This window comes from Desmodus rotundus, chromosome 9 (genome assembly GCF_022682495.2).
Source record: "Desmodus rotundus isolate HL8 chromosome 9, HLdesRot8A.1, whole genome shotgun sequence".
Classification (NCBI taxonomy): Eukaryota; Metazoa; Chordata; class Mammalia; order Chiroptera; family Phyllostomidae; genus Desmodus; species Desmodus rotundus.
The window spans coordinates 37,720,767-37,746,710 of NC_071395.1; the positions used below are offsets into that span (position 1 = coordinate 37,720,767).

The 25,944-nt window shown below is 56.8% G+C and overlaps 1 protein-coding gene across 2 annotated transcripts; it reads left to right on the forward strand.

Moving 5' to 3' along the window:
• Positions 1-624: 624 nt before the first annotated feature.
• Positions 625-24,718, forward strand: CSNK1G2 (casein kinase 1 gamma 2). 2 transcript variants are annotated; one of them, XM_053930753.2, is made up of 12 exons: positions 625-835; positions 14,455-14,889; positions 21,631-21,671; positions 21,801-21,870; positions 21,985-22,133; positions 22,256-22,490; positions 22,556-22,641; positions 22,717-22,801; positions 22,920-23,068; positions 23,447-23,530; positions 23,616-23,722; positions 23,840-24,718. In XM_053930753.2, the coding sequence occupies exons 2-12, from the start codon at positions 14,706-14,708 to the stop codon at positions 23,892-23,894; spliced, it is 1,245 nt and encodes a 414-aa protein (XP_053786728.1). In that variant the 5' UTR covers positions 625-835; positions 14,455-14,705; the 3' UTR covers positions 23,895-24,718. The 2 variants fall into 2 exon arrangements, with proteins under 2 accessions (XP_053786728.1, XP_045058413.1); XM_045202478.3 differs by lacking the exon at positions 625-835 and having other exon boundaries at positions 14,582-14,692.
• The last annotated feature ends 1,226 nt before the right edge of the window (positions 24,719-25,944 follow it).

Sequence of the window (25,944 nt, forward strand, 5' to 3'; positions counted from 1 at the left end):
GTAGCATCCCGTGCACTGGGAGACCCACAGGGGATGCGGTCCGTGCTGAGCCCTCCTTTACTACTCGCTGACACCACCATTTATTAGGACTGAGCGAAACCCGGCCTCGCCGCTTACCTAACGTCCTAGAATCCTTTACTCTTCCCGGCCCCACCCAGCCCGTCTGCAGCCTTCTGCCCCGGAAGTCAGCCGGTACCGGCGCTGACCACGCCCCCGCCACCGCCCGGCGCTGACATCAAGTGGCGAGACCGTGACGTCACAGAAGCGCGGCGGGCGGGCGGCCAGCCGGCCACGCCTTGCCATGGCAACGGGTGGATGAACTCGGGTGGACGGCGACAGAACCGCCCCTCAAAGGGTGGACGCGGCCCGGCTCCCTCTCAGCCCGCATGCTCCCCCACAACTGTGACACTTTGGTGGCCCCGGGGGCAGCTGCCTGACCACCCTCGAGCGGCCGCAAAGTGCGGCAACCGTCGTTCCGCGTTACCCACTGCCGCAAAGCGGCGGGTGCGCCGCTGGTCCCCACCCCGCGCTGTGACGTTGACGCGCGCCCTGCGGCAGCGGCGGCTGCGCAGTGGGCGCCGCGCCCTCCCCGCGACGCTGGTGGCGTAAGCGCGGGCCGCGGCGACGCTGCGAGACGGGCGAGCCGGGCGCCCGCGCGGCGGGGACGGCCCGCGCCCAACATGCGGAGGCCGGCGGTGCGGGAGCGGGGGCTCGAGCGGGCGCCGGAGCCGGAGCGAGAGCGGGACCCGGAGCGGCGGCCCGCGCCGCACTGCTGAGGGAGCCTGGGCCACCCAGCTCGGCCGGCTGGTCGCGGGGCCACGGCGGAGGCGGAGAGGTAACGACGCGCGCGCCCTCGCCGGCTGCCGCGGCCACGCGCCCGGCCCTGCGGCCCCACCCCCGCGGACCCTGGACCCGCCGCCCCTACACCCAGCGGATCCCGCTACCCCTCCAACCCACGCTCTGGACCCCCGCACCTCAGATTTCCGGGTCCGTACCACTTGCGGACCCCCGCGCTCCGAACCCTGCTAACCCCCAACTCTCACCGACCCCACAATCCGGACCGTGTTTCCCCAACACTTCCTTGACCCCCACACCACACTCGGACTCCACTGAACCTACGGCTCACTAACCCCCATACTCTATAGACTCCTACTTCTCACTCCTTTCTGTCTGTTCTCTCGATGTTGTCCCCCCAGTGACCCCCAAACTTAGGCCTTGCCATCTCTCACATTCCAGGCTCAGCTGCTCACACTGACCCCTGTCTGCGGGCTCAGATGCCTTCACTGACTCCTCAGCTCCAGACCCAGCTGTGTTCTCTAACTCCCAATTCCAGACCCCGCTGCCCCCCTGTCCACGTAGCCCCACCCCACCTTCCCCCAGTGCTTAAGCTCACTGCGCACTCCCTGTGACACCCACTCCTCCAGCTCTCTTCCCTGGACCCCTGCCCACCTGGTCCCTACGTCTCTACCTACAGTGTCACGCATTTCTCCTCTCTTTTGTAGTGTTGAAGGTCTTTCAGGGAGAGCCCAGAGGAAAGGCTTTGGGTGGGCAAGGGGTGTGCAGCTTGGAGGGGCCTCAGCTGGGGTGACCTGTTGCAGGTGCTGCTCAGGAACTCCCAGCTTTTAGCCTGGCTTCGCCCTCCGCCTTCCACCCTCACCATTAGCTTTGTTGTCTGGAAAGGCCTCAGATTCCGCAGGGGTGGTGGGAGGTCTGTGTACCTCCTCTACTGTCGACACCAATCCCACCACTAATTCCTGCCTTGTCTGGGACAGTGGTTCCCCTGCCCCCTTTACCCCAACTTTCTTCTGGGGGTTAGTGGCTGAGGGCCTAAGAGAAAGCCTTGCAGTGATGTTGAGGTTGTTGTCCTGGGAGGTTCTGGGGCAGCTGAATTATTCCCAGCATTGTTGGAAGAAAATGGCCCTGGAGGGTTTCCTGCGTGTAGGTGGAGTCTGGCATTTTCTCCCCAGTTGCTTCCACAAGGGCACCCAGGCCTGGCCAGTATCTGGGACTCCAGGAGTGGCTGCATGTCCATCCGGTGGTGCTCCATCTGGTGTGGCTCTGGCTCCCTGGATCCTCTGACCCTGCTGGGGTGGGGGGGGGCACGCACAGGCTCCCTTGGGGTTTGCAGGCCCAGGCTTGTGGGAGTGAGATGAGTGGGGGAGCACAAAGGCTCCCATCGAGGGGAAAACCAGCTGCCGGGAGCTGCTCTGATCAGGGAAGGGGTGGCCACTGCAAGGGATAGAGTCACCCCTGGGAAGAAGAGATTGTGAGCCAGGCCCACAGGTTTGAAAGGGGGAAGTTGGCTATGGTTGCCAGTAGTTTCTGTTTTTCGCTGTGTCTCCACCAAATTGTGCTCTGAGAAGGGAACCACTGTGGGCTCTGCGCAGCCTCCTCAGATGCTCATTTCCAGGGCCCAAGTGTTTGTACACAGCCCGCCGCCCCCACCCCCACCCCCCTGCTCTCTTAGGTTCTCTGGCCATCCCTCTCAGGAATGGAATAGTAGGTCTGATTGGGGCTCTGGGGGTGGGTGGCCCGATCCCTGTTTAGGGGGCCAGTTGTGTCTGCTGCAGGTGGAGGTGTGGCCATGTCGCAGGGTGGGGAGGCTCTCTACAAGGAGCTGGCTGGGCTCTCCACCCCAGCAGCAGGGTCACAGGTCTGGTTTGTCTGTGCACCACTGGCAGTCAGCCCTTTTCTTGTAAAGTGGCTTCTTGTCTGGTTCCAGTCCCTCTGATTTCTCTGAAGCAGATGATGACGGGCATCTCATTACCTGGCTCTGGGTGTTCCTGTGCTGTGAAAGCCACCCTGTGCAGACTGACTGCTTTAATGGCTGCTTCTGGCTTCATCTGACTCTTGTTCTCATTGTATAGCAGTTCTCTCGGGGTGGCAAGAGGAAGCAGGTGAGGTTTTTTAAAACGGAAAACCTTCCTATGTGCTCACCCTAGCTTTGGGGGAGCCAGCACACCAGCCAGTAATTTGGGAAGCAGGCCAGCTGAGAGGCATCCCGGACAGCTGTGGAGCCACTTGTGTCTTTGGGGATTTACTGGTAAGTCTGAGCAAGGTCCCTGCGAGGCTGAACTTAGGGACAGTGGCATCTGCCCTGGGACACTCCTTGTCCTATGGTGAATTTTGCCGTCCCTTCTGGGTCCCCAGGAGCTGCCCCAGGCCACCTCAGGAGCAGCAGGGTTCTTCATCAGTGTAGTTGTGGTGAGGTTGGGGCCTTGTCTTGGAGGCGGGGCACAGGTTACAGCGTGGCCAGGGGCCACCAGACTTCAGGCCATGGTAGTTGTGGGTGGGTTGGCTACCTTCGTTTTAAACTGGAAAGGGAAGTCAGGTCCTTGTGAAGGAGCCTGGCACGTGGCTGGGATCTGGCTTTGGTGATGGAGCAGTACTGGGGGCTTCGTCTTCGGTCAGTGGCCACTGTTATGCTCAGTGGAGGCCTTACTGTCCTGAGTCCTGGCTGCCTGGCGGGGACTGTCCCTGCAGGCAGTGTCTGTCCAGACTGGCACAGCTGTGGGTTCCTGTCCTGAGCTAAGGCTTAGTTGGTCTGGAAGGCCCCTGCCTCAGGCAGCTCTGCATCTTTCCCCTCCCCATTTGGGAGCTCTGTAGAGCCTTGCTGGGCACCCTCCCGAATCCTCATGCATGGATGAGCAAGGCAAGGCCTATTGGTAAACAGAGTACTACAGTTCGGGAGCCCAGCCCAACGTGTGCCCCCACCTGGCTCTGCTGTCACCTAAGACCCTCTCCAGATCCTGTCTGGGGTACCCTCCCCTAGAACTCCTTGGAGCAATGTGAGGGCCCCTCCTCGGAGCCTTCCCCCATTCAAGCCAGCCCCCTCAGCACAGGTCTTTTCTCGTCTAGGAGTTCAGCGGCATCTGCATTTGTAGGCCAGGTAATGGTAAAAAGCAGCCTTGTGGCTGTAAGGTCTCGTTGGCATGCGTTCAGAGTCAATTGAAGTAGCGTACTAGACGTGGGGTGCAGTCTGCTCCTAGGTTATACCCGCGACCTCCGCAGAAGCATGTTGATGAGGAGGGAGGACTGCGGCTGGCAGCGCTCATGCAGGTGTGAGAAGGTTCCCACTGAGGGCAGGGGAACCCACTGCTTACTTGGGGTGTAGCCACCCCTGTAGATGAAGGCCAGAGAATGCAGGGCTCAGTGGCTCTGCAGGGCAGGCCTTCTGTCCTTGTAGCAGGTCCCCCTCCGGAAGCAAGAGGCTGGCACAGGGGTGTCAAGCTCATTTTCATCCGGGGGGGGGGTGCATATCAGCCTTGTGGTTGCCTTCAAAGGTCCAAATGTAACTTTAGGACTGTATAAACGTAACTACTCCTTACCTAAGGGCAAGGAGCTTGGTGCTGCCGCAGGGTAGAAACAAGGTGCCGGGCCAGATAAAACAAGGTGGAGGGCCGCATTTGGCCCGCGGGCCTTGTGCTTGCCACCTGTGGTTTGGTAGGATGTTCTCAGAAGACTGGAAGAGCGTCCGTGGTCCTTGGGCCTGTCCTCCTCAGAGACTCTCACCAGCAGACAGGGACCCCAGATGCAGGCCAGGTGCCCTGGTCACCCTGAGTTGTCCTGGGCCACAGTGGGGTCTGAGGTGGCCCTGGAGCAGGTGGTTGCTGCTTAGAAGGTGGAAATGTGTATAACATGTCATTACGTGCCATGACTTTATGTTGGTCCACGATTCGCCTTAGAGTCTTTTAAAAAATTGTGTTTAAAGGTGACCCTCACTTACCCAGAAATCCCTCTCTGAGGATACGGAGTTTTGGGGCAGTGTCATTGTAGGGCTCTCAGCCTCCATGAGGACCTTGTCTTGGAGGTAACCCTGAGTCGGAAAGTGTGACTTGTCTGTCATTCGGGCCTCTGCTTGCTGTGATCCCAGCAGGGCCAGGCTGATGGGCACGTGATGGACAGTGGGCCCCCAGTGGTCACCCCAGGGAGCAGCCTTGACTGCCCAGCAGGGAGAGAGCGAGCAGCTCAGAGGCCTGTGGGGAGGGTTCTAGACCCTCAGCTAAGCCAGTGCCTCTCAAGTTCACCCGGCTGCCTTGGAGAGTAGGTATCCCACACAGAGCACTATGGGTTGGGGGCTCACGGAGAGACTGGCACAGACCCCTGGGGCTCACTGCTTCTAGAAAGTTTCCTCAACTGGTGCTTACAGAGCCTTTCCCATGTAGTGCGTGAGACCGCCTTGGGTCTCAAGGACCTCCCAGGGACGGGGTTTTCCTCACAGTAGCCCCAGTCATGACAGCTACAGATATCCCAAGGTCTCAGGCCCAGAAAGGACATCCTGCTCTTGCCTCCAGGAACTGGAAGGTTAAGGAAGAAGGTGGGGAGGCGAGTGAGGGAGGCTAGTGCCCCCAGCCTTGCTGCTTGCCCTTGGGAATGAGGCCCCTGGGCTCCTCTGCATCCTCCTGGCCCTGTTCCCACCTCCAGGCTGTCAGGGGTGGAGTTATGCCTGTAGCCCTGCTTTCTCTGGCTTCCTGTACAGACTGGGCACTCCGTTCCTCTGGACACCTGCTAGACAGGGGACAGGTAGGAAGATGATTAGGAGACTGCGCTCCCTGTTTTAGGAGAGCACCCAGCACAGTGGACAGGACAGCTGCTCTGCTGTCCTCCCTCTGAAGCAGGAGGTCCAGCCCCGCTGGCCCTGGTACACTTTGTGCTTGTGCCCTTTCCTGGTGGCCTGCGGTGGGAACACCAGGTGCTTCCCTGTCTGATAGGGTCACAATGGTACCTGGCTCATGGGCAGTGACAGTTGCTTGGGAGGGACAGGCATTCAAGATCCCCGGCGATGCTGGTAGCGCAGATGTGAGTCCCGTGGGTACTTACCAGTATGCCAGTAGCCTCATTAAGAAGCCAAAAGCAACAGGTGAAAGTCATCTTAATACATTTTATTTAACTTGATATGTGTAAACATGTAATGGGTAAGAGAGAGCTTATTCTTTCTTGAATGTGTATTTTACATTGAGTTCATCAGTATTTGGACATTAAATTTTCATTGGAAATGCTTGGTTTTAAGAAATACACAGATTTGAATAGAAAACGGTGTCCTTGGGTCCAGCAGGTCCTGTTGGTTGGTCTGTCAGCCCTGCTGTGGGCTGTGCGCTCCCCGAATAGGCCTTAGCCTGAGGGTGCCAGGTGCCAGGAGCAGAGCAGCTTTGAGAGCAGCTTCCTAGAAATGTGGCCAGATACAGCAGGCTAGTGCGCAGCCAAATTGAGTTTCAGACAGCCGACCAAAGTTGCTTGGTATAAGTACGTCCCCAATACTGCATGGGATACACTTACACTACAAGTTGTTTGTTGCTTATTAGGCTTTAGTGGTAATGGGGTGCCTGCATGTTTATGCCTGGGTGGGTGTGCTGGGCTTGGGTTTAGGTTCAAGGTGGGTGGCTGGGTGGCCAGCTGGGAGGTGGAACCTCACAGCTGAGCGTTGGCTTCTAGCCCAGTTGCTTGGCGTAGGTCCTCAGGCCCCACCTGGCCACCTGAACCAGCATTTTGGGGGTGGGCTGGAAATCTGGGGTTTTAGCTGCTCCTCAGGTGACTCTGATCCAGCCTTCTAGATATTAGGGCCAGTTCTGCCCCAGGGCTGATCTTGGGGGACCAAATTTGGGGTGCTGCCTCTTCACCAGTATGAGACAGCATCGCCACATCTGTGGCCAGAGACAGGACTGGGCAGCTCTGGGGTCTCCAGGTCTTTAACTGGTCACCAGTGCTGCATGGGCCATCAGTATGAGGATGGTGTACCCTGGAGTGTGCCCAGGGAGGCTGGCGCTTGAGCCCTGTGTGTTTATGGATGTGTGTGGCCCCGTGTGTGCACCGGTGAGTGGGAGCCGTGCAGTCCTCCTGCCCAGGGTTGAAGCGCTGGGTATGCTGTGTCAGCTTATCGCCCCTAGACCGGGGACCAAACCTGTCCTGGTTGGCTCAGGTGGGAGCCGTGCAGTCCTCCTGCCCAGGGTTGAAGCGCTGGGTATGCTGTGTCAGCTTATCGCCCCAAGACCGGGGACCAAACCTGTCCTGGTTGGCTCAGGGGGCCCTCTGTGTACCCTCAGGCCCCACTCAGAGCTGCTGGGAAGTGCTGAAGCTGGCAAGTTGGTGTCAAGCTCTCACATCGCCAGGAGTCAGCCCCTCCTTCTCTCCCTACTGTCTGGCCAGTTTCTGCGCCTGTTACTCTCTGTGGGTACACACCTCCGATTCCTTTGTGACAGAAGCCTGTTCCACTCGGGCCCAAGGGCAGGCGGTGTGGCTCTGGCAGTCTCCCTGCATGCTGGCTGAACTTTGATCTGTGCAGGGACCAACCCTGCCCTCCAGGCTGCAAGCCAGAGTCGCACTCACTGTGACTTTTTTTAATTTTTAATTTTTTCCATTGATTTAGGAGAGGGGGGGGGGGACATTGATTTGTTGTTCTACTTATTTATGCATTCATTGGTTGATTCCTGTATGTGCCCTGACCAGGGATTGAACCCACAACCTTGGCATATTGGAACAATGCTCTAACCAACTGAGCTACCTAGCCAGGGCTCACTCTTGACTTTTAAACAGTTTTATTGAGATACTATATACTCCCCATTTTTATTTGAGATATAATCACAGACCATAAAATTCATTGTGGACACCTCAGTGACTTTTAGTACATTCAGTGTTGTGCAGCCAGTACCTCTCTCTGGTTCCAGAATGTTCCATCACCCCAAAAGAAACTCTGAACCCTTAGCAGTTACTCCCCAGCCCCTGGCAATCAGGAATCCACTTCCTGTGTCTGTGGATGTGCCTGTTCTGGACATGTCACATACATGGAACCACACACTGTGTAGCCTTTTGCGTCTGGCGTCTCTCACTGAGCGTCATGTGTTCAAGGTCCCTCCACGTTGTAGCAGGTGTCAGCGCTTCGCTCCTTTTTGTGGCTGAGTGATGTTCCAGTGTGTGGATGGAGCAGTTTATCTGGTCATCAGGTGATATACCTTTGGGCTGTGTCCACCTTTCGGCCTTTGTGAATCGTGCTGTGTGAGCACTATGCACAGGTTTGTGTAGGTGTGTGTCTTCAGTTCTCTCGGGCGCCCACTGAGTAGCTGGGTGGCTGGGTTATTGGTGTCTCTGTTGAACTTCTTTGAGAAACTGCCGCCTATTTCCCACAGTGGCTGCACCATTTTATACCCTGCCTGTCACCAATGAAGGCCACTTCTCCACATCCCTCAACCACTGCCCTCCCAATTCATGTCTCAGTGTTCATGCCCCTGAGTAGTGTTCAGAATCCCGCCCCTCTGCTGCTCTGCACTTCCCAGAAAGTCAGACGTTCTGAGCTGGTCCTGGTGCCCCAGTCGCGGCGGCCGCACTAGGCAGGGTCGCAGATGGACAGACCGTGTGCCAGCCTGTGGCCTTTGGTCATGGGGAGCTTCACGGCCAGGCACCCGTTACTGCTCTCCCAAGGAGGTGTGTCTGAGTGTTCAAGTGACTGAAGGAACCAGGACCTGGTGTCCCGGCAAGTGAGACCACAAACCAACATCCTGTTCTCTGTATTTTTAAGTAGCGAAAACAAGGCGTGCATGTTGAAGAAAGTGAGCCTCACAGCAGAGCATAAAGACTGCTTTTGAACAACCACTTAGCACCCAAGAGGTGGGTGCCATTCACTCTTGAGATCCCTCCAGACACCTGGAAACACAGTTGTTTATGAAGGGGACCTGGCACAATAGCCTACATCCCCTGGGAAGTGGCTGTGGGCGCCCTCTGTCCCAGGCTGTGCCCACTCCTGCCTCTCAACTTCCAGCCAGGTCGCAGTCTGGTCCTGAAGTGCTGCTTCTGAGAGCTCTGGGTGAGGGTTCTGGGGTGGAGTCTGGGAGGGAGGCCTGCAGGAGGGCGCTGGTGTGAGGTCCCAGGCAGGTGTGCCGGGCCCAGGCTGGGCTGCCCTTCGGGGAGGACAGCTGCCTAGCATCTCCGGTGTTGACTCAGTGGCCATCCTCCTGGACTGGCCCTCAGTCCAGTGACGTGTCCAGTTCTGGGGGATGTGTCTAATTTGAAGGGTGTCTTCCTACCCCGAGGGAGCTGGCAGACCCTGTCCCCATCCTGGAAGTGGTCAGGTCCCTTGAGGAGGGCTGGCCACTGTAGATGATGCTGGGTCCACCCCAGTAAAATTGGAGAGCTAGGCAGTATTGCTTTCCATGCACCCTTGCCAGTGTGCAGGTGTCTTGGGGGCCCTTTCATTTCCTTCAATGTAGATCGCACCAGTTTCCGGCCGTGAAGTCTCCAACCCTCATGTTCCCAAGCTTTGCATCTGCTCACACCACCCAGCCTGACAGCTCTGAGAGGGGAGGCGGGAGGCTGAGAGTACCCTCCCCACCCTCCTTTCCCCACCGTGGCTGAGTTTAGGAAATGCAAAAGTATTGTTTCAATCTTGCTCACAGGGAGCAAGGAAAGTGGATTCAGGCCTGGGAAGGGTGGAGAGATGGGTACTGCTGTGGGGCCCAGCCCCGGGGACCACTTCCTGGGCTTCTGCCCACCTGCAGGAACAGCTCTGTGGGGCTGCACCATCTGCTACTTCCTTTCTGTGCACGGGTTGTTTCCTAACCCTGCAGGGGGTGGGGACTGTGCTTCACCTGCATGGCTGTCACTAGTCCCGCCTCGGCCATTCCTCTCCGTGGTGTGGCTTGGATAGAGAGCCTCATTTACCTAAATGTCAGTGCTCCTGTTTAAAAAAAAACAAAGTCCCCACTCTCCACACTCTCACCGCTACTGAATGTTACTTCTTTTCTAACCCCAACTGGCGGAGAAGTGAGAGTATCTCGGTTACTTTAGTCCGCGTGTTGTACCAGAAAGGCAGAGCACTGTGCGTCTGCGAGGCCGTCTGTACCTCTTCTGTGGCTCTGCCCACTTTCTCTTGGATCTGTTGGTCTGTTTCCTATCACTGGTTCACCGGTCTCTGCGTCCCTGCAGGTGCTGCACAAAAGGCCTCTGTGTCCTTGAGGAGCTCATTGTTCAGGGGCAGGCGCGTGGTGACCACATTATGTGCTGCCCATGGCTGAAGGGTTCAGGGGTGGGGTTGTGGTGGGCTTGGGGGGTGGCCTCGCAGGTGACATTTGAGTAGGGACCATGAGTGGGCACCATGCTCATGTGCTTGAGAGAAGGGCGGGCAGGAAGGAGGCCACCAGAGGAGATTGTAGGTTTGGGTTTTTAAAAATAAACTTTATTTTAGAACGGTTTTACGTTCACAGAATTACTGTGAAGCGGATGCACATTGCCGTGTCCCCACGCCCTGTCCGTGCCGTCGGTCAGTGTGGTACCTTCACCACAGCTGATGAGCCAGGACTGAGACGTCGTTAATTAAGTAAGGTCCATATGTACTTAGGTTTCTCCTCCGTTTCTCTGACGGCACGCCTCTGCCCCAGGCTCCCATTGGGATCGCATGTGACTGTCCATTGTCACAGCTCTTCGGCTCCTCTGGCTGAGATGGTTTTCCCTCTTCCCTGGGTGGCTGCCCTGGACTGTCATGTCCTGCGGGACGTCCCCAGTTTAGGTGTTCTGGTATTCATCACACTGAAGGGCATTCCCTGCTCATCCGTCACCTCGGGGTCCCTGCTGTCCTCACAGCTTCTCACTGCTGACACTGACTGACTCTTACGTTCCTGCTGGGGTGCTGCTCAGGCATCTCCACTAAGTCCTTTGAGGCCAGAAGTTCAAGATCAAGCTGTCACGGGGCCGCACTTTCTTCAGGAGGATTGGGAGAAGGGTGGTGTCTTTCTGCGTCTTCCAGCTTCTAGTGGTTGCCAGTTCCTTGGCTTGCGGTCCCATCTCTCCAGTCTCTGCCTCCGTTGTCACAGGTGGCCTTCCTTTCCTGTGTGTCTCTGTCTCCTCTTCTGATAAGGACACCAGTTACAGATTAGAACCCACCCTAATTTATAAATAAGGTCACATGCCCAGACACCAGGGGTTAGGAACTGTCTTGTTCTGTACACATCTCAGCCCACACCAAGGACTGATACAGTGCTGGAACGGTGGTCACGCCGGGTAGCAGCAATGCCCAGGATGGGGCTGGCACATCCCTCAGTGTAAGGTGTGATGAGGGCTTGACCAGGTGTCTGTGGGGCCTGTGGGGAGAGTCCAGCTGTCAGGAGCCCACGCTGAGCTCTGTCCAGGACGGTGTGCACAAGCCCAAGGTGGCAACCAGTGTCTGTCATCAAGCAGCATATCCCAGGGCAGGAGCCTGGCTTCCCTGTTGGCTGTCTCCCAGCCCCCCTTGTGTTCCTCTCAGCTCTTCAGTAGGACATTTTCAGATGTGCCCAAATGTGGGAGAGTACAGTGCTCCCCCCACCTCCCTCCTGGGGGCCCGTGGCCCGGACCAAGTTACCTGCATTAGCCCAGGGAACTCCGTCCCCTCTGGTGCTCTCTGCAGCATTGCAGCGGTTCTCGTGGAAGCCGTCATTAGTCACAGCCGGTGCCTGCAGTCAGCGCCAGCCAGTTCCAGAGCTGCCATGCGCCGCGGGCGCTCCCACGCCCGCACCTGTCCAGGAGACCCGCTTCTATGAGCAGACTGTTGTGCTTGGTTTTTCGTTGCCATGGTCTGAGGTGGCAGAGTTTGTAGTAGCAACTTTGTCTTTTTGTAATCTTAATTTTGAAAACATTTCAAGTCTGTTGAAAGCGTGCAAGGAAAGTACCTAATCTCCTCTGCTCCGCATGGGCTCACTGCCACCTGTGGCCGTGTTTGCTTTTCCTGAACTGTGTGAGAGCATCATGCCACCTCGTGACCATTGCCTGTGAATCTCTGGCCCTCTCCCAAGAGCGTTGACGCATCTCGTCCACCTTTCCGTGATGGGTGTGGTGACAGCTGTCTCTTTTCATAGGCCTGCCTCCTTTCCTCCATCCAGTCTGGTCAGGACTTCAGACAGGCACTCTGCATGCCCTCTGGGGCAGCACTGACTGGTGCCCACACCCTGGATCACTGATACGCAACCTCAGGCCACCTGCTTGCCACGCTCAGTGCCATGTCTGTGCCACCTGCTGATGGCATTTCCTGCCCCAGGTCTGGCCATTTCCTCATCCTTGGTCTATAACTTGGTATACTAAGACCCGTTTCTGCTTAATCCTTTTCAACACTGACCTTGTCCCTAGAGGCTGGGCAGCTGGTTCCTGTGCAGTGATTATGGGGCGCTTCCTTCCTCTCTGCCATGATGTGATGTTGCATAGCCCCGGGGTGGGTATGTGTCCTCCGTCTGTCCCTCTCAGTAGGGGAGTAGGGGGGCAGTGTGCAGACGCCAGGATGTGGTACACTGGGAGCTCATAGTGGGTCCTGGGGTGCCATGTTGCTGGACCTGGATGAATCCTGGGGAGAAGGTCCTGCCTCTACTTGTCACCAAGTCCCCAGGCAGAGGTGGGCTCCCACTGTGTGGGGACGCGTGTGTCCAGAGTTGCCTAGAAGTAGCCAGGACCCCCGGGTCTGGGTACATCTGAAGCTGTACGCACAGTGAGGTCCACTGTGCAGCCTGTGAGGGGCCATTCCCCAGGGAGGGAGGCTGCGCAGAGCTCCCTCAGACTTGCCCTGGGGCTGTGCTGGTGATGTCAGCCAGGGACTGTGACATCACTGACTGGAGATGGTCAGAGAAGGGGGCTTCTGGGGCCCCTGCAGGGGAGTCAGCCCCTGGCCCTGACAAGATGGAGGACCCCAAAAAGAACAGGGCAGGTAACACACCTGAGGTGCGCACTGACGGAGGAGCATGCCCTGAAGTGGAGTGTTCTCTGCGAGACCTCAGTGTGGACGTGGGTGGAACAGCAGCTTCCAGGGGCCTTCTGGGGATCATTTCAGCACAAAACTGAATTTAGCTGTGAGGGTCCACCTGGAGCCCACTCCCCTGGAGGGCCTTCCCTCTGGGGGAGGCTGGGGGCGTGGAAGTGGGGGCCATGCTGGTGTGGTTGAGGCCTAATGAGGAATGGGAAGTCCTCTTCTCCAGGATAATTACTTTCAGCTTCTGGGCCTAGACTGAGGTCAGACACTTCCTTCCCCTTAGGCCGCCTGCTTCCACCCAGGTGTGCTGGGCTGGGCATTCAGCTCTGGCCCTATCCCTGCCTTGGACTTTCTTCCGTGTACTCCTCTGCAGTCCAGTGCATGGCTCACTCTTGCTACGGCCCACAGGTCCCATCTGGCTCAGAGCAGCTGGGAGAGGACCCAGACTGCCGCCATGTGGCTGATGGGGGGGCAGCACCTCCTACAGCCCTTGCAAGTCTCTGCCTCCCACTGGTGTGGCAGCTCCTGTTTGTGGGGTGAGCGGGGCAAGGGCTAGTGTCCTTGGGGAGGAGTCAGGCCCTTCACCTCCCTTCCAGTGACTGCACATCTGGCCTGTGTGAGGGGCTACCTGGAGCCCAGGCACACTGCAGTAGGGGTCATTGGGGTCATATCGCAGGCCCAGGTGGGCAGCAAGTGCACCAGAATCTTCATTCCTGGCTGGCTGCTGTCTCCTCATGGCCTGTGGGGTGCCAGGACTGGCATCTATGTGGAGCCTCCATTTTTTGCAGGGCCACATCCCTTCTCCATGTTGGCTGTGCTCAGGCCCAAAGGTCACGCGCAGGTCAGGCAGGCACCTCCTTGTGCCCTGTTTTGCATGCGACCCCTCTGGAGAGAACTGCTAAGCATGGGAGGGTGTGGACATGTGTGTGGTGTGCATGTGTGTGTACATGGGGAAAGGGTGTGCGTGTAGGTGTGTAAGCACAGGAAGGTATATGTGTGCACTGCGCCTCTGGGTCCCTGCTGTCTTGTGGTCCCTCCTCTCCGGGAGCACATGGCTGGGATTCCCCTCTGTGGAGTACCTGCCCCTTCTGTCTCTGAGGCTCGGGGCTAGCCATTCCCAGAACCAGAGTAAAGGCCAAGAGCAGGCTCTGTCCTTGGCCTTGTTCTCAGAGGCCCCCCACTTCTGTCCCCTTTCATCATTCCCAGGGCTTCATTCCTGCCTCAGGGCGAGGGAGCCCCATATCATGAGTTGAGATACCCCTGGGGTCCTCGCCTCCAAGGCCTCATGGTGTCACCGTGTCCGAGTCACTCTTGTGTCTGTAGCTGGCCAGGTCCTCAATCAGTGGGCGGTGCTCTGTGGTCTGTCTTCTTCCCTCAGAGGAATGACCCCTTGACTTGGGGGGAGGGGCTTTGTGTTGGGTAGCTCCTGCCCCTTTCTGCATCCAGGTTGGGGCTCTCCTTCTGGTTCTGGGGCCTCTGTCACTTGATTGGCTATCACTCATCATAGTGCATTTGTCCTCGAGCTGCGTTGTGGACCAGCACGCAATAATGTGCATCTTATATCACCTTGACATGTGGCATTCACGGTGGCCTCTGCACCCTTCCCCCAAGTCACAAGCCACACTTGTGCCTTCAGAGATCTGTCCAGACTGCCATCCCGCTGTGCCAGCCTCCTCGGGCTGTGCTCTGGACCCTGGGCTGAATTGTGGGCCGGTGGGTGGGTCTCAGTCTTCTAACCCGTGTCTCTGTTTTCTCCCCAGCTGGGAGCCACGAGATTTGAGGCAGCAGGACCTATCAGCAGAATGTGTCCTCTCCCTGCGTGCGACCCTGAGGCCACCGAGAGGAGTGCCGCGGCCTGGCCCTTGCGAGCACCCACGTCTCACTAGCCAGGAGTCCGCCAGGTGCCATGGTGTTCTAGCCCCGAAGAGCCGCCTGTGACCTCAGGTCTCCACAGACCCGGGATTTGTACAGCAGCAGAGTCACCGTGGAGAGGCCAGGGTACCACAAACTTATGGATTTTGACAAGAAAGGAGGGAAAGGGGAGTCGGAGGAGGGCCGGAGAATGTCCAAGGCTGGCGGCCGGACCAGCCACAGCGTCCGGAGCACGGGGACCAGTTCTGGGGTCCTGATGGTGGGCCCCAACTTCCGGGTCGGGAAGAAGATAGGCTGTGGCAACTTCGGGGAGCTCCGGCTAGGTGAGCCCCGCTCATTTGCATTCAAGGGATGGGGTGGGGGGGATGCTGCCCAGTGGGGTCACAGTGGCCTCCCTAATTGTTGCAACCAGGACACAGGTAAGTGCGTGCGAGTATCTGGTCCCCAAGGAGGAGGGTGGGTGAGGGCGATAGACTCCCGGCCTTGCCCCTGTGTGTCTGAGGGCCAGCCCTGGTGGGGGTCTGAGCCACACGTGGGAGGGCTGACATGGATGCCACCAGGGTCTAAACTGGAGCAATTACAAGCTCAGCTCCTGCTCAGCATTTGCCTGTCAGGAACTGTGAGTGGCCCCGGGTTTGGAGTTTCTGAGCCTACATACTATCAGGCTGGGGCTCAACTCTCTCTGCTGGTGGGAGGGGCATGCAGGATGGGCACTTGGCCATCACATCGGTGTCTGAGACCAGCGGGAGAGGGAGAGCCAGGCGTCTCCCCAGAACATGTGGCCCCGTGCCCCTCGCCTGGCCTGCACAGAGGGGCCCAAGCAGCATGGTGGCCACCTCTTCAGCTTCCCCTGGATGGAGCTACCCTGCTTCCCCATTAGGGTGTGCGTGTGTGTGCATGCGGGCACATACATGCACACACATGTCCCTGAGCCTAGTCTTGATCTGCAGCCTAGGGAAGGGTGTCCTGTATGGCTTTGGGGACTCAGTGTCATGGGTCCTGGTCTTGGGCTTTTGGTGCAGCAGCCTGAACAGGCCAGGCCATCACAGACACGTGTGTTGGTGGCTGTGGGGCACAGCAGCTTTGGCTTGAAACATTTTTTTGAAAATTAAGGCATGTGTTCTTTTCCGCCAGCCTCTTCTACTCAGCGCGTTTTTGAGAGTGTCCGTGTTTCACGTGTGTCAGTAGCTAGTGGCTCTTTGTTACTCTGTCCATCTGTGCGACTGCACCCCATTTCATTCGTGTGTTCTGCCCGGGGATGCTCGGCTGGGCCCAGATTTGGGCTGTTGTGGATAAAGCTGCCCTGAGCATCCTTCTCCAGCCCTTGTGTACGAGTGTTTGTTAAAGAACTGGGTCGCCAGGGAGGTGTGCCGGGTCCGTTTTGGGGGTGGTTGTGCACTTGAGTCTGCAGGCAGCATATGGGAATTCTGGGTACCCCGCGTCCTTACCGACATTTTGGGGTTGTCAGGCTTTTTCTTGTAGCAGGTATGAAGTGCTGTCTGGATTTCATTTGCATTTCCTCAGTGACTAATGTTGAGCATTGTGCCCTGTATCTAATATGCCTTTTTTTCCTTTGTTTTGAAGATTTTATTTGGTTTCAGATTTTGATTCTGCATTGTTTAGGTGTGGTTTTCTTTGGGTTTATCCTGCTTGGGGTTCACTGGACTTCTTGGATCTGTGTGGTGACACTTTCTCATTAAACTGGAAAAACTTTGGTCATTAATTCTTCAATTTTTTTTCTGCTTCAGTTCACTGTCTTCTCTTTCTCAGATTGCAATTATACACATGTTAGGAGTGTTTATGCTGCCCCCCAGTTCCTCAGGCTCTTTTCCATGGTCTTCTGGCCCCTTTCTCTTTCCTTCATTCTAGACAGTTTTTATTGCCCTGCTGGAAGTTCACCCTTCTTTTTCTCTGCATCGTAGCGGCCAGTCTATTGTTGGAGCTCTCCAGTGAATTTTTCACTTCCTACACGGTACTTTTCATTTCTGTTTGACTCCTGCATTTCTCTCTTGAGATTTTCTTTTTTTCTTTTTTAATTTTTACTATTATTCAATTACAGTTGTATGCCTTTTCTCCCCATTCCTCCACCCTACCCCATATCTCTTGAGATTTTCCATCTGCTTGTTCATTTCGCCCATCTTTTTCTTTAAATCCTTGAGCATGCTTGTACCTGTTAAAAATGCCCACATCCTGGCTGGTGTGGCTCAGTGGTTGAGCGCCAGCCTGCGAATCAAAGGGTCGCTGATTCGATTCCCAGGCAGGGCACATGCCTGGGTTGTGGGCCAGGTCCCCAGTAGGGGGCATGCGAGAGGCAACCACACATTGATGTTTCTCTCCCTCTCTTTCTCTCTCCGTTCCTCTCTCTAAAAAATAAATAAAATTTTTTTTAAAAAATGCCCATGTGTGTGGTGCCTTTGACTTTGTTTTATCTTGTTACAGCCCCCATTTCCTCATTGTTCATGTGTCTAGTGATGTTTTATTGGACATTGGACATTGTTGGGGGGTACCACATGTCACAGACTTTCAAGTATGAGGTTTGTGCTGACAGCTTATCTTAACTCCAGCGGGAACTGATTTTGGCTTTGTTAGGGCAGGTTGCGAGCAGATGTTACTCATGGGCTGGAGTTGCCTCATGCATGTGCCTTCTGGGTTTTTAGCCTAAGGTTAGGGAAGTGTATGCCCTGGCTGTTGTGGCTCAGTGGATTGAGCTCTGTCCCGCAAACTGAAAGGTCACCAGTTCAATCCCTGGTCAAGGCACATGCCTAGATTGCAGGCCAGGCCCCCCGCCCCCCCATTAGGTGTGAGCTGCAACCAATGGACGTTTCTCTCACACATTGAGGTTTCTCTCCCTTTTTCCCTTCCTCCCCCTTTCTCTAAAAATAAATATAAATTTTTTTAAAATGACACTTTCTAAGGTTAGGGGAGTTCACGGTGGCCTCCCTGCTCTGGGTGACTGCATCTCTAGTGTCTTCCTGTCTTGTGTGGCCTCAGGAATCTTCCTTCTGCTCACAGCCCCTTGGGAGCTGTTCTCTGCCAGGCCTTGCAGACTCACCTCCTGCACGCACAGCTGAAACTGGTAATGTGAGCACTGGTGAGCCTCTCGGGGGGCCCAGAGCGCCTGAACTGCTTCAGAAATCTAAATCCACGGGCTTCAGGTGCCTCTGTGTGCGCGCGCGCACTCACACGTGTGCTCAGTTTAACCTCAGGCTGGACTCCTAGGGCTTCAGCTGTCCTGGAACTCGTGCGCGGTCGAAACATGAGGTTTCGTCACTGAGACACAATAAAATACCCGTTTACTGTAAAGGGTCCGTTAGACTTCATGAATGTTTAAAATGTTTATCACAAAACGTTAAGAGCTGGACTAGGCAAGACACAGATGGGGAAGAAATATTTTCAGAGCACCATTTGACAAAGCGCCGGTGTCCAGGATACATGAAAGGGTGACAACTTGATAATAAAAGGACAGACACTAATTAAAAATGAGTAAGAGAGCTGAACAGACACTTTACATAGGCAGATGACAAATGGCCAGGGAGCACGGAAGGCGCCAACCTGAGCTGTGCTCCACATGTGTGGTGTGAGCCAGCGAAGCTTGGAGGAGTGACTGGCCTGCCCACAGAAAGGCCCGTAGGCCACGTTCATTGCAGCTCTGCTGTAACAGAAAACTGGAAACAACCCAGGTGTCCCCGTGCTGACTGGGTATGTCCCTTGATGGGGTAGGTCTCCACTCAGCTGTCAGCAGGAACCGTGGACACACCTCAGCGCAGGAATCTCGAGCCCATCACGCCATGTGTAAGGAGCCAGGGAGGAGAGAACATGCCAGATGACCCCACCTCGGTGCAGGTGGGGGTGGACCAAGAAGGGATGTGAGCGGGGGGGGGGGGGGGGTCACTGTATATTTTGATAAGGGTGGGGGGTGCATAGGGTCATGTGTTGGCCAAAGCTTATCAGATGGCACTTTAGATGTGTCCATTTCATAGGTAACTGTCACCTCCCACTGGACAAAGAAGAACTCTAAGTACACATTGAACTTAATCCTCAGGCTAGAGTATTTAGGGGCCGGTACTGATGGCTGCAGCTTCAAAATGTCTCTGCAGATCAGAGGGTCGTGACCGAACAGACAGCAGGTCGTTCATTGAGTTATCTAGGCGGTGAGGGTGCGGCTGTTCGCGGCACAGTTGTTTCAGCATTTCTGGGTTTGAAACTTCCATAATAAAATGGGGGGCGGTGCAGGGAACACAGCAGGCACACCTATTTTTATCAAAGCCCAGGAACCAGGATGAGAAGGAGGTTTTCTTGCCCTGGTAGTTGGTGTCTGTGAAAAGCCGTGTGTTACAACAACTGGGCACCTCCCCTCACCCCTTGCGGACAGTGGCGAGGGGAGGAAATGAAAAGTAAAGAGATTGGGAAAGAAGAAATCCAACTGACAGTCCCCGATCACGCCTGCGTGGCAGTGAGAGGCATCTCAGCAAGCAGGTGGGGGGCGGGGTGAGTTTAGCAAGGCTGCTGGTTGTACCCTCACAGAAGCCAGCTCTAGTACTCCACTCGAGCAACAACTGGACAACGAAGGGTTAAAAACAATGCTACTCATCAGAGCTCTCTTTTTGGCCAGAACCACCATCTTCCAGTAATTTGCCAAAATGACTGACTAAAGGGAAAGAGGGGAGGTACCCGCTGTATGTTCTCTAGGCCTTTTAGAAAACATGGAGTTCCTTTGGCTACATACCTGCGAATCTGCAAGAAAGGCAATACTGTAGACATCGAGGGAATGGGCACTGTTCAAAAAGGAGTGCCCCACGAATGTTCCCGTGGCAAAACTGGGAGGGTGTGGTGTCACCCAGCATGCAGTGGGCATCATTGTAAACAAACAAGGGCAAGAGTCCTGCCGAGAGAATTCACGTACGTACCGAGCATATTAATCACTCCAAGAGTCGAGATAGTTCCTCGGACGTGTGAAGGAAAACAATCAGAAAAAGAAGGAAGCCAAGAGAAAGGTACCTGGGTTCAACTGAAGTGCCAGCCTGCTCCACCCGGAGAAACCCACTTGGTGAGAAAGGAAGGGAGCCTGAGCTGCTGGAACCCATTCCCTATGGATTCATGGCATGATGAGGGTGGGGGGGGAAAAAAAAAGACTTCTATACTGATTTTTAAAAAAATGCCAACTGTATAAGTACCACGCGCTAACCAATTGCACCACTGGCACACCAACAGTGCTAATTGTAAGAGTGCCAAAATTCATCAAGCATTTCCAGAATAAATCTAACAGGCTGGACGAGCTCTCTGAGAGCCACGAAGCATCTCTGGGAGAAATTCATTCCGGGGTGTACGAGACGGTTTAGTATGAGATGGCGCCGCCTCCAGTTCTGCAGACTCCAGGGCACTGCAGGGCCCTGAGAAAGTCAGTACACTGACTCTGAACCACCGTGGAAACCAAGGCCCTAGAATAGCCACGGCAGAGCGGAAGACACGTGCCCACTGCCAGGTGTCTCCGAGATGTGGACACCTTGGCGCATGCCAGGATGGGGCAGTGACTGTGACCAGTGGAGCAGACACACGGTGTGGAACCTGCGGTGCTGAGGGAACCCTGCACCTGGGGGAACCCTGGCCTCAGCCTCTGAGGTTGAACACTGGTGTCTGCTGCCGTGTGGGTGGGGCAGAAGTAGCTAGAGTGCAGATGTCTCCCAGCCTGTCGCACTGCAGCAGGTGGAGAGCACGGTGAGACCCAGTGGTACAGACACACAGCGTGGTCCCAGGGCAGAGTCGGGGCAGGATGACGCGGGGAGGGACCGCTAGACCAGAGATGGCGGTGCGGGTGTACACAGCACTGCACAGTAACTTGCTAAGGCATACGAGGGGCTGGAGTGGCCCCTTGGTTATGTGGCAGGTCGCCCAGCAGTGGTGGCTGAACCGGATAGGGCTCTGTTAGCATTAGAGAACGTAACAGGTGAAAAACTGGACTTCATCAGGTTCTGGAACTCACGTTTTTGCAGTTCTGTGAGGTTGGGCACATCAGCTCACTCTTGGTGGGCACCTGGAGACCCTGGTGGGTGGGCTCCGCAAGGCCTGCCCCAGGTAGACTTAGTGTAACCTGAGAGGGGTACTGGTCCCCTACCTGGTCTGCTGGGTTCTGTTGCCTGGGGAAGCCAGCCTGGGCTCCCCTGCCTGCTAGCACTGTGGGCAGGGTCTCACCACCTCACATAGTTGGCATGGGGGGTGGGGACCTCAGTCCCAGGGTGGGAGTGCAGAAGGAGGGCGCAGGGCATCTGGGGTCAGTCCCCTGCAGGTCATGACAAACCTTACAGGGTGGGTGTGGGGCTCTAGCCGGGGTCCTTACTCCACAGTTATGGGGATGATGGGGGAGTAAGGTGCTGGGATGAACCATGGGAGGGGGGCAGGGAGGGAAGGCAAGGTGAGGTCCACTAGTGGGAGGGACCCACTAGGTAGGCACCGGAGGGGGGATATGGGCTGGTCTGGGCTATTTGCCACCTGTCTGCAGGCCCCATGTGGAGGCTTTGAGTGGACTGTACCAATGGGGGTCCTGGGGGTGGAGCGATGAGGGAAGGCGGAGATACATAGGGGATGTGGATGTCTTCTGTTCCCTTTGCTGCAGTGGGTGCTGAGAAGGGCCATGGGTGTTGGGATCTTTGCTCCATTTTGACAGGAGAATTGGAGCACATTGGTGTGCTTGTTGGGGAGGTTCCTGCCAACGAGTTGGCGATAGCTGCTTTAATGCGTGGAGGTGGGGTTAGGAGGAGTGCGGGGCGGGGGGGGGGGGGGGCTGGGATTAGGAGTACATAGAGGGTGGCAGCAGTAAGACAGGGTGGGACCCTGGGATGTGAGGATGCGGAGCAGTGGGGACCTAAGGGGGTGCAGGTATCTTGCAGGTATCCTTTTCACTCCCAGGACCTGGGAGGACAGGGCCAAGTTCAAGGGGGGCTGCTGGGAACAAGAGGTGGTGCCCCTTGGAGGCGGGTAGGTCATGTAGGGTCTCTTGCCTGCTGGGGGCGGGGGTGGGAATTGGGGGCCAAGTGGCCCTGCTGTGCTGATTCCTCTCTCCTTCACAGGAAAGAATCTCTATACAAATGAATATGTAGCTATCAAATTGGTGAGTCCAGATTCTTCCCCCAACAGCAGAGACTCCCCACATGGAGCCCGTCTAGTGGGGTCTGGGGCAGGAGGAGGGGGCATGCTACGCGCCAGGTAACCCTTCACCTCATCCTCCTTGTTGCTCCAGGAGCCCATCAAGTCCCGGGCACCACAGCTGCACCTAGAGTACCGCTTCTACAAGCAGCTGAGCACCGCAGGTACCCAGACAGGGACGGTGGGGCAGTGTGGGTCCGGTGCAGGGAGCAGTGGGGAGGGGGCAGTGGGTGCCTGCTGCAGGCCCCCGTAGGCATCTGTGTGTGCTCTGCCCACAGAGGGTGTCCCTCAGGTGTACTACTTCGGCCCGTGTGGGAAGTACAACGCCATGGTGCTGGAGCTGCTCGGGCCCAGCCTGGAGGACCTGTTCGACCTGTGTGACCGCACGTTCACACTCAAGACTGTGCTCATGATCGCCATCCAGCTGGTGCGGGGCTGGGCTGTGGCACCCCTGGCTGCGAGGCAGGACGGGACTGTGTCTGGGAGAGGGGTGGGGGCGGGGCCGTGCAGGGCCTGGGCAGATGGGGACACTGGCCCACCCACCCCCAGATCACCCGCATGGAGTATGTGCACACCAAGAGCCTCATCTACCGTGATGTGAAGCCAGAGAACTTCCTGGTGGGGCGGCCGGGCAGCAAGCGGCAGCACGCTATCCACATCATCGACTTCGGCCTGGCCAAGGAGTACATCGACCCTGAGACCAAGAAGCACATCCCATACCGCGAGCACAAAAGCCTGACAGGCACAGCGCGCTACATGAGCATCAACACGCACCTAGGCAAGGGTAAGTGGCACACAGGTGGGAGTTGGAGGGGTGGGAGGAGCGTGCTGACCTGCTGTCCCCTGCAGAGCAGAGCCGCCGTGACGATCTGGAGGCGCTGGGCCACATGTTCATGTACTTCCTGCGAGGCAGCCTACCCTGGCAGGGGCTCAAGGTGGGTCAGGGCATGGGGGTGGGGATGTGGGAGCATCATGGCTGCCAGCGATGGCACTAACCACTCTCCCCACAGGCGGATACACTCAAGGAGCGCTACCAGAAGATCGGGGACACCAAGCGGGCCACGCCCATCGAGGTGCTCTGTGAGAGCTTCCCAGGTAAGGGCAGCCCTCGGCTAGTGCTCCCTCCCCTCAGTGCCTCTGCTCCCTGCCCCCCAGCTCCCTCCCCGGCATGTCCCCTCCCACATCCACCCCCAGCCCTGCCGGCTCTTCTCAGAGGAGATGGCCACATACCTGCGCTACGTGCGGCGCCTGGACTTCTTTGAGAAGCCCGACTACGACTACCTGCGGAAGCTCTTCACCGACCTCTTTGACCGCAGCGGCTTCGTGTTTGACTATGAATACGACTGGGCGGGGAAGCCCCTGGTACGTGGGGACAAGGCCTGGGTGTGGAGCGGATGCTGGGCATGGGGGGCTTCACCCTGGGTATAGTGAGGAACTCTGAAGGTGGAAGGGCTTTCCCTCGGATGTGGGCAGTCCTTGGGCATGGGGGAGGTGGGACCTCGTTGTGTGCCCTTTACCCTGGATGTCAGGGGGTGGGACCTGGACCCTGGATGTGGGGGGCTTTGCCCTGCATGTGGTAGGGGCCCCTGGGTGTGGAAGGCGGGACCCCGGACCTGGTAGTTGTGCCTGGACGTGGAGGAGGACCCAGGCACCCAGAGCCTTGGTGCAGATCCAGGTGAAACCCTGGTTTGTGGGGAGAGCCGTGCCAGATTTCAGCACCCTATCCTGCCCACCCTGCAGCCGACGCCCATCGGCACAGTCCACACTGACCTGCCTGCGCAAACTCAGCCTAGGGACAAAGCCCAGCTGTACAGCAAAAACCAGGTGAGGTGCCAGGCCAAGGACGCCAGCAGCCCTGTGGGGGTGGAGATCTCGGCCCACATGACTCTCTTGCTACCCACCCACCCAGGCGCTGAACTCTACCAACGGGGAGCTGAATGCGGATGACCCCACCGCCGGTCACTCCAATGCCCCCATCACAGCGCCCGCAGAGGTAGAGGTGGCGGATGACACCAAGTAAGACCCAGGGCAGCATCTGGGGGTGGAGATGGCTTAGGCCTAGCTGGTACCCCCTGCCCAGCTTGCCCCTGCCCCACCCATGCCCACTTTTTACACCCTCATTCCCCGCTCCAGGTGCTGCTGTTTCTTCAAGAGGAGAAAGAGGAAATCGCTGCAGAGACACAAGTGACCCTGGAGGTGGCGCCCCACACCCTTCTGCTGCAGCTCCTGGGGGAGCTTGTCCGGGTAGCCCACAGCCAGGACATAGACTGTGGCCCTGAGCTGCCCGCCCCCACATGGGTTACTTCCTTCACATAAGACTTTGGCCGAAATTTCTACACCTGTGTCTAGTCCTCCCTTCCAAGAGCATTAACTATTTAAAACAAGGAAAAGAAAACACAGCGGCCGCCCTCCCCGCGCCCCTCCTGCCATGTCTGCTGAAGTGAGTAGTGTGACCTGGAGGCGCCGGCGACCCGTGCCGTCAGCCCACCAGCCCGTTAGTGTCATAAAGTCCAGCTTGTCTCCCTCTATCCAAAGGCCATTTTCTCGAGGGGGAGCTGTGGGGCATGGCTGCCAGGGGTGAGCCCGCCCTGGGCCTCCCCAAATCAGATGGGAAAACGGGGTGGGGGCGGCACCCCAACCAAAACGCTGCACCAAAGCTCGGACGGCATGGCCCACAGGTGTTCTTGCTGCACCGGCTCCTGGAGCCTGGGGCGGCCATTCATGTGGCCACGGGGGCCAGGGCTCTGCCTGGTGTTGGCGCTCCTGGTGTCCACACTCAGTGCCACTGAGCCACAGGAGACAAGCGCCTTAAAGCCCCGTCTCAGCCCACAGGTGCAGCAGCGGCCAGGCAGCCACGTTTGGGCAGCCAGAGCCGCTGGGGCGTTGGCAGCGGCGTGTGCATCTAGGTGTTGCTTTACAAAGTGTACAGAAATGGCACTTCGTTTCTCTGATGCTTCCTGGAAGCCATAGAACTTAGGGGCTTTTTTTAAAAAATAAAAGAAAATGAAACCAGTTCTGAGTATGGTGTTCGGTCTTTATGAGAAGCTTGGGTGAGACTGGCAGCAGCTCAGATTCCCACGCCTCTTGGAAGGGACAGGCTCGGAGGTGGTGGCAGATCTGGGGCAGGATTGGCAGGAGGAATGGATGGATGGTCAGGAACAAATTAACAACTAAAATAAGAGCTGGCTTTGGTTGTGTTCTTGGGGTGTAGGCAAAACACTGTCAACTGAAGGATGAGAGTGGGGGAAGTCACAGGTACTCAAACCTCAGGATGGCGGGTGACCTCGCCGGTTCCACGCGCGCGCAGTGCAGCACTGACACGGCCTGCTTTCCGGAGAGACGTGGGAGAGCTGCTGTTGGATCGGGAGTGTGAGCCTTCAGTGCAGACGGGAGAGCTGGTCTCCTTGGTGGCTGTGGACCGATTATATCTTCCCACATTCCTAAAGTTGACACCCAAGTCCCCCAGGGGCATACAGTTAGGATGGGGGCCTTTGGGAGGTGATCAGGGTTAGATGAGGTCAAAGGCTGGGACCCTCACGTTAGGACTGGTGTCCTTGTCAGAGGAAGAGACCAGGGCTGGCTCTCCACGTGAGAGGACACAGCGAGGAGGCGGCCGGGAAGGAGCCCCTCACCAGGAGCAGCCCTGCTGGCACCCTGATCTCAGACTTGGAGCCTCTGCCATTGTGAGACATGTCTGTGGGTTGAGCAGCCAGGCCTGTGCTGTTCCGCTAGGGCCACCCAGGCAGCCTCCGATGGCAGCCAACATGGCAATGATAAGAGCCCACGTTCTTTTTCCTTTTTTTCTTTTTCTTGATTTTAGAGCAAGGAAAGGAAAAAGAGAAACATTGATTTGTTGTCCACTCATTGATGCATTCATTCATTGGTTGATTCGTGTATGTGCCCTGACCAGGGATCGAACCCACAACCTTGGCACTATCGGGATGATGCCCTAACCAAATGAGCTACCTACCTGGCCAAGGCTGAAGTCAGCATTCCTGAAAAAAGTTTAATGGGATTTCTAGGTCTTTTGAAGACAATGGCAGCCTTCTAACAGACCCTTCAAAGCATTTTCCACCCAAACAACAAAGAACCACCAGAAAATAGACCAAGTGTGCACAATACCCTGTTCACACTCCCCCTTGTGATGTCTTGGCCTTCTGCCCACTCCGACCCCTCTGCCAGCCCCTGTGGGTCCACGGGCAGGAGGGCTGGCTAGCCAGGTGGCCAGAGGCAGAGGG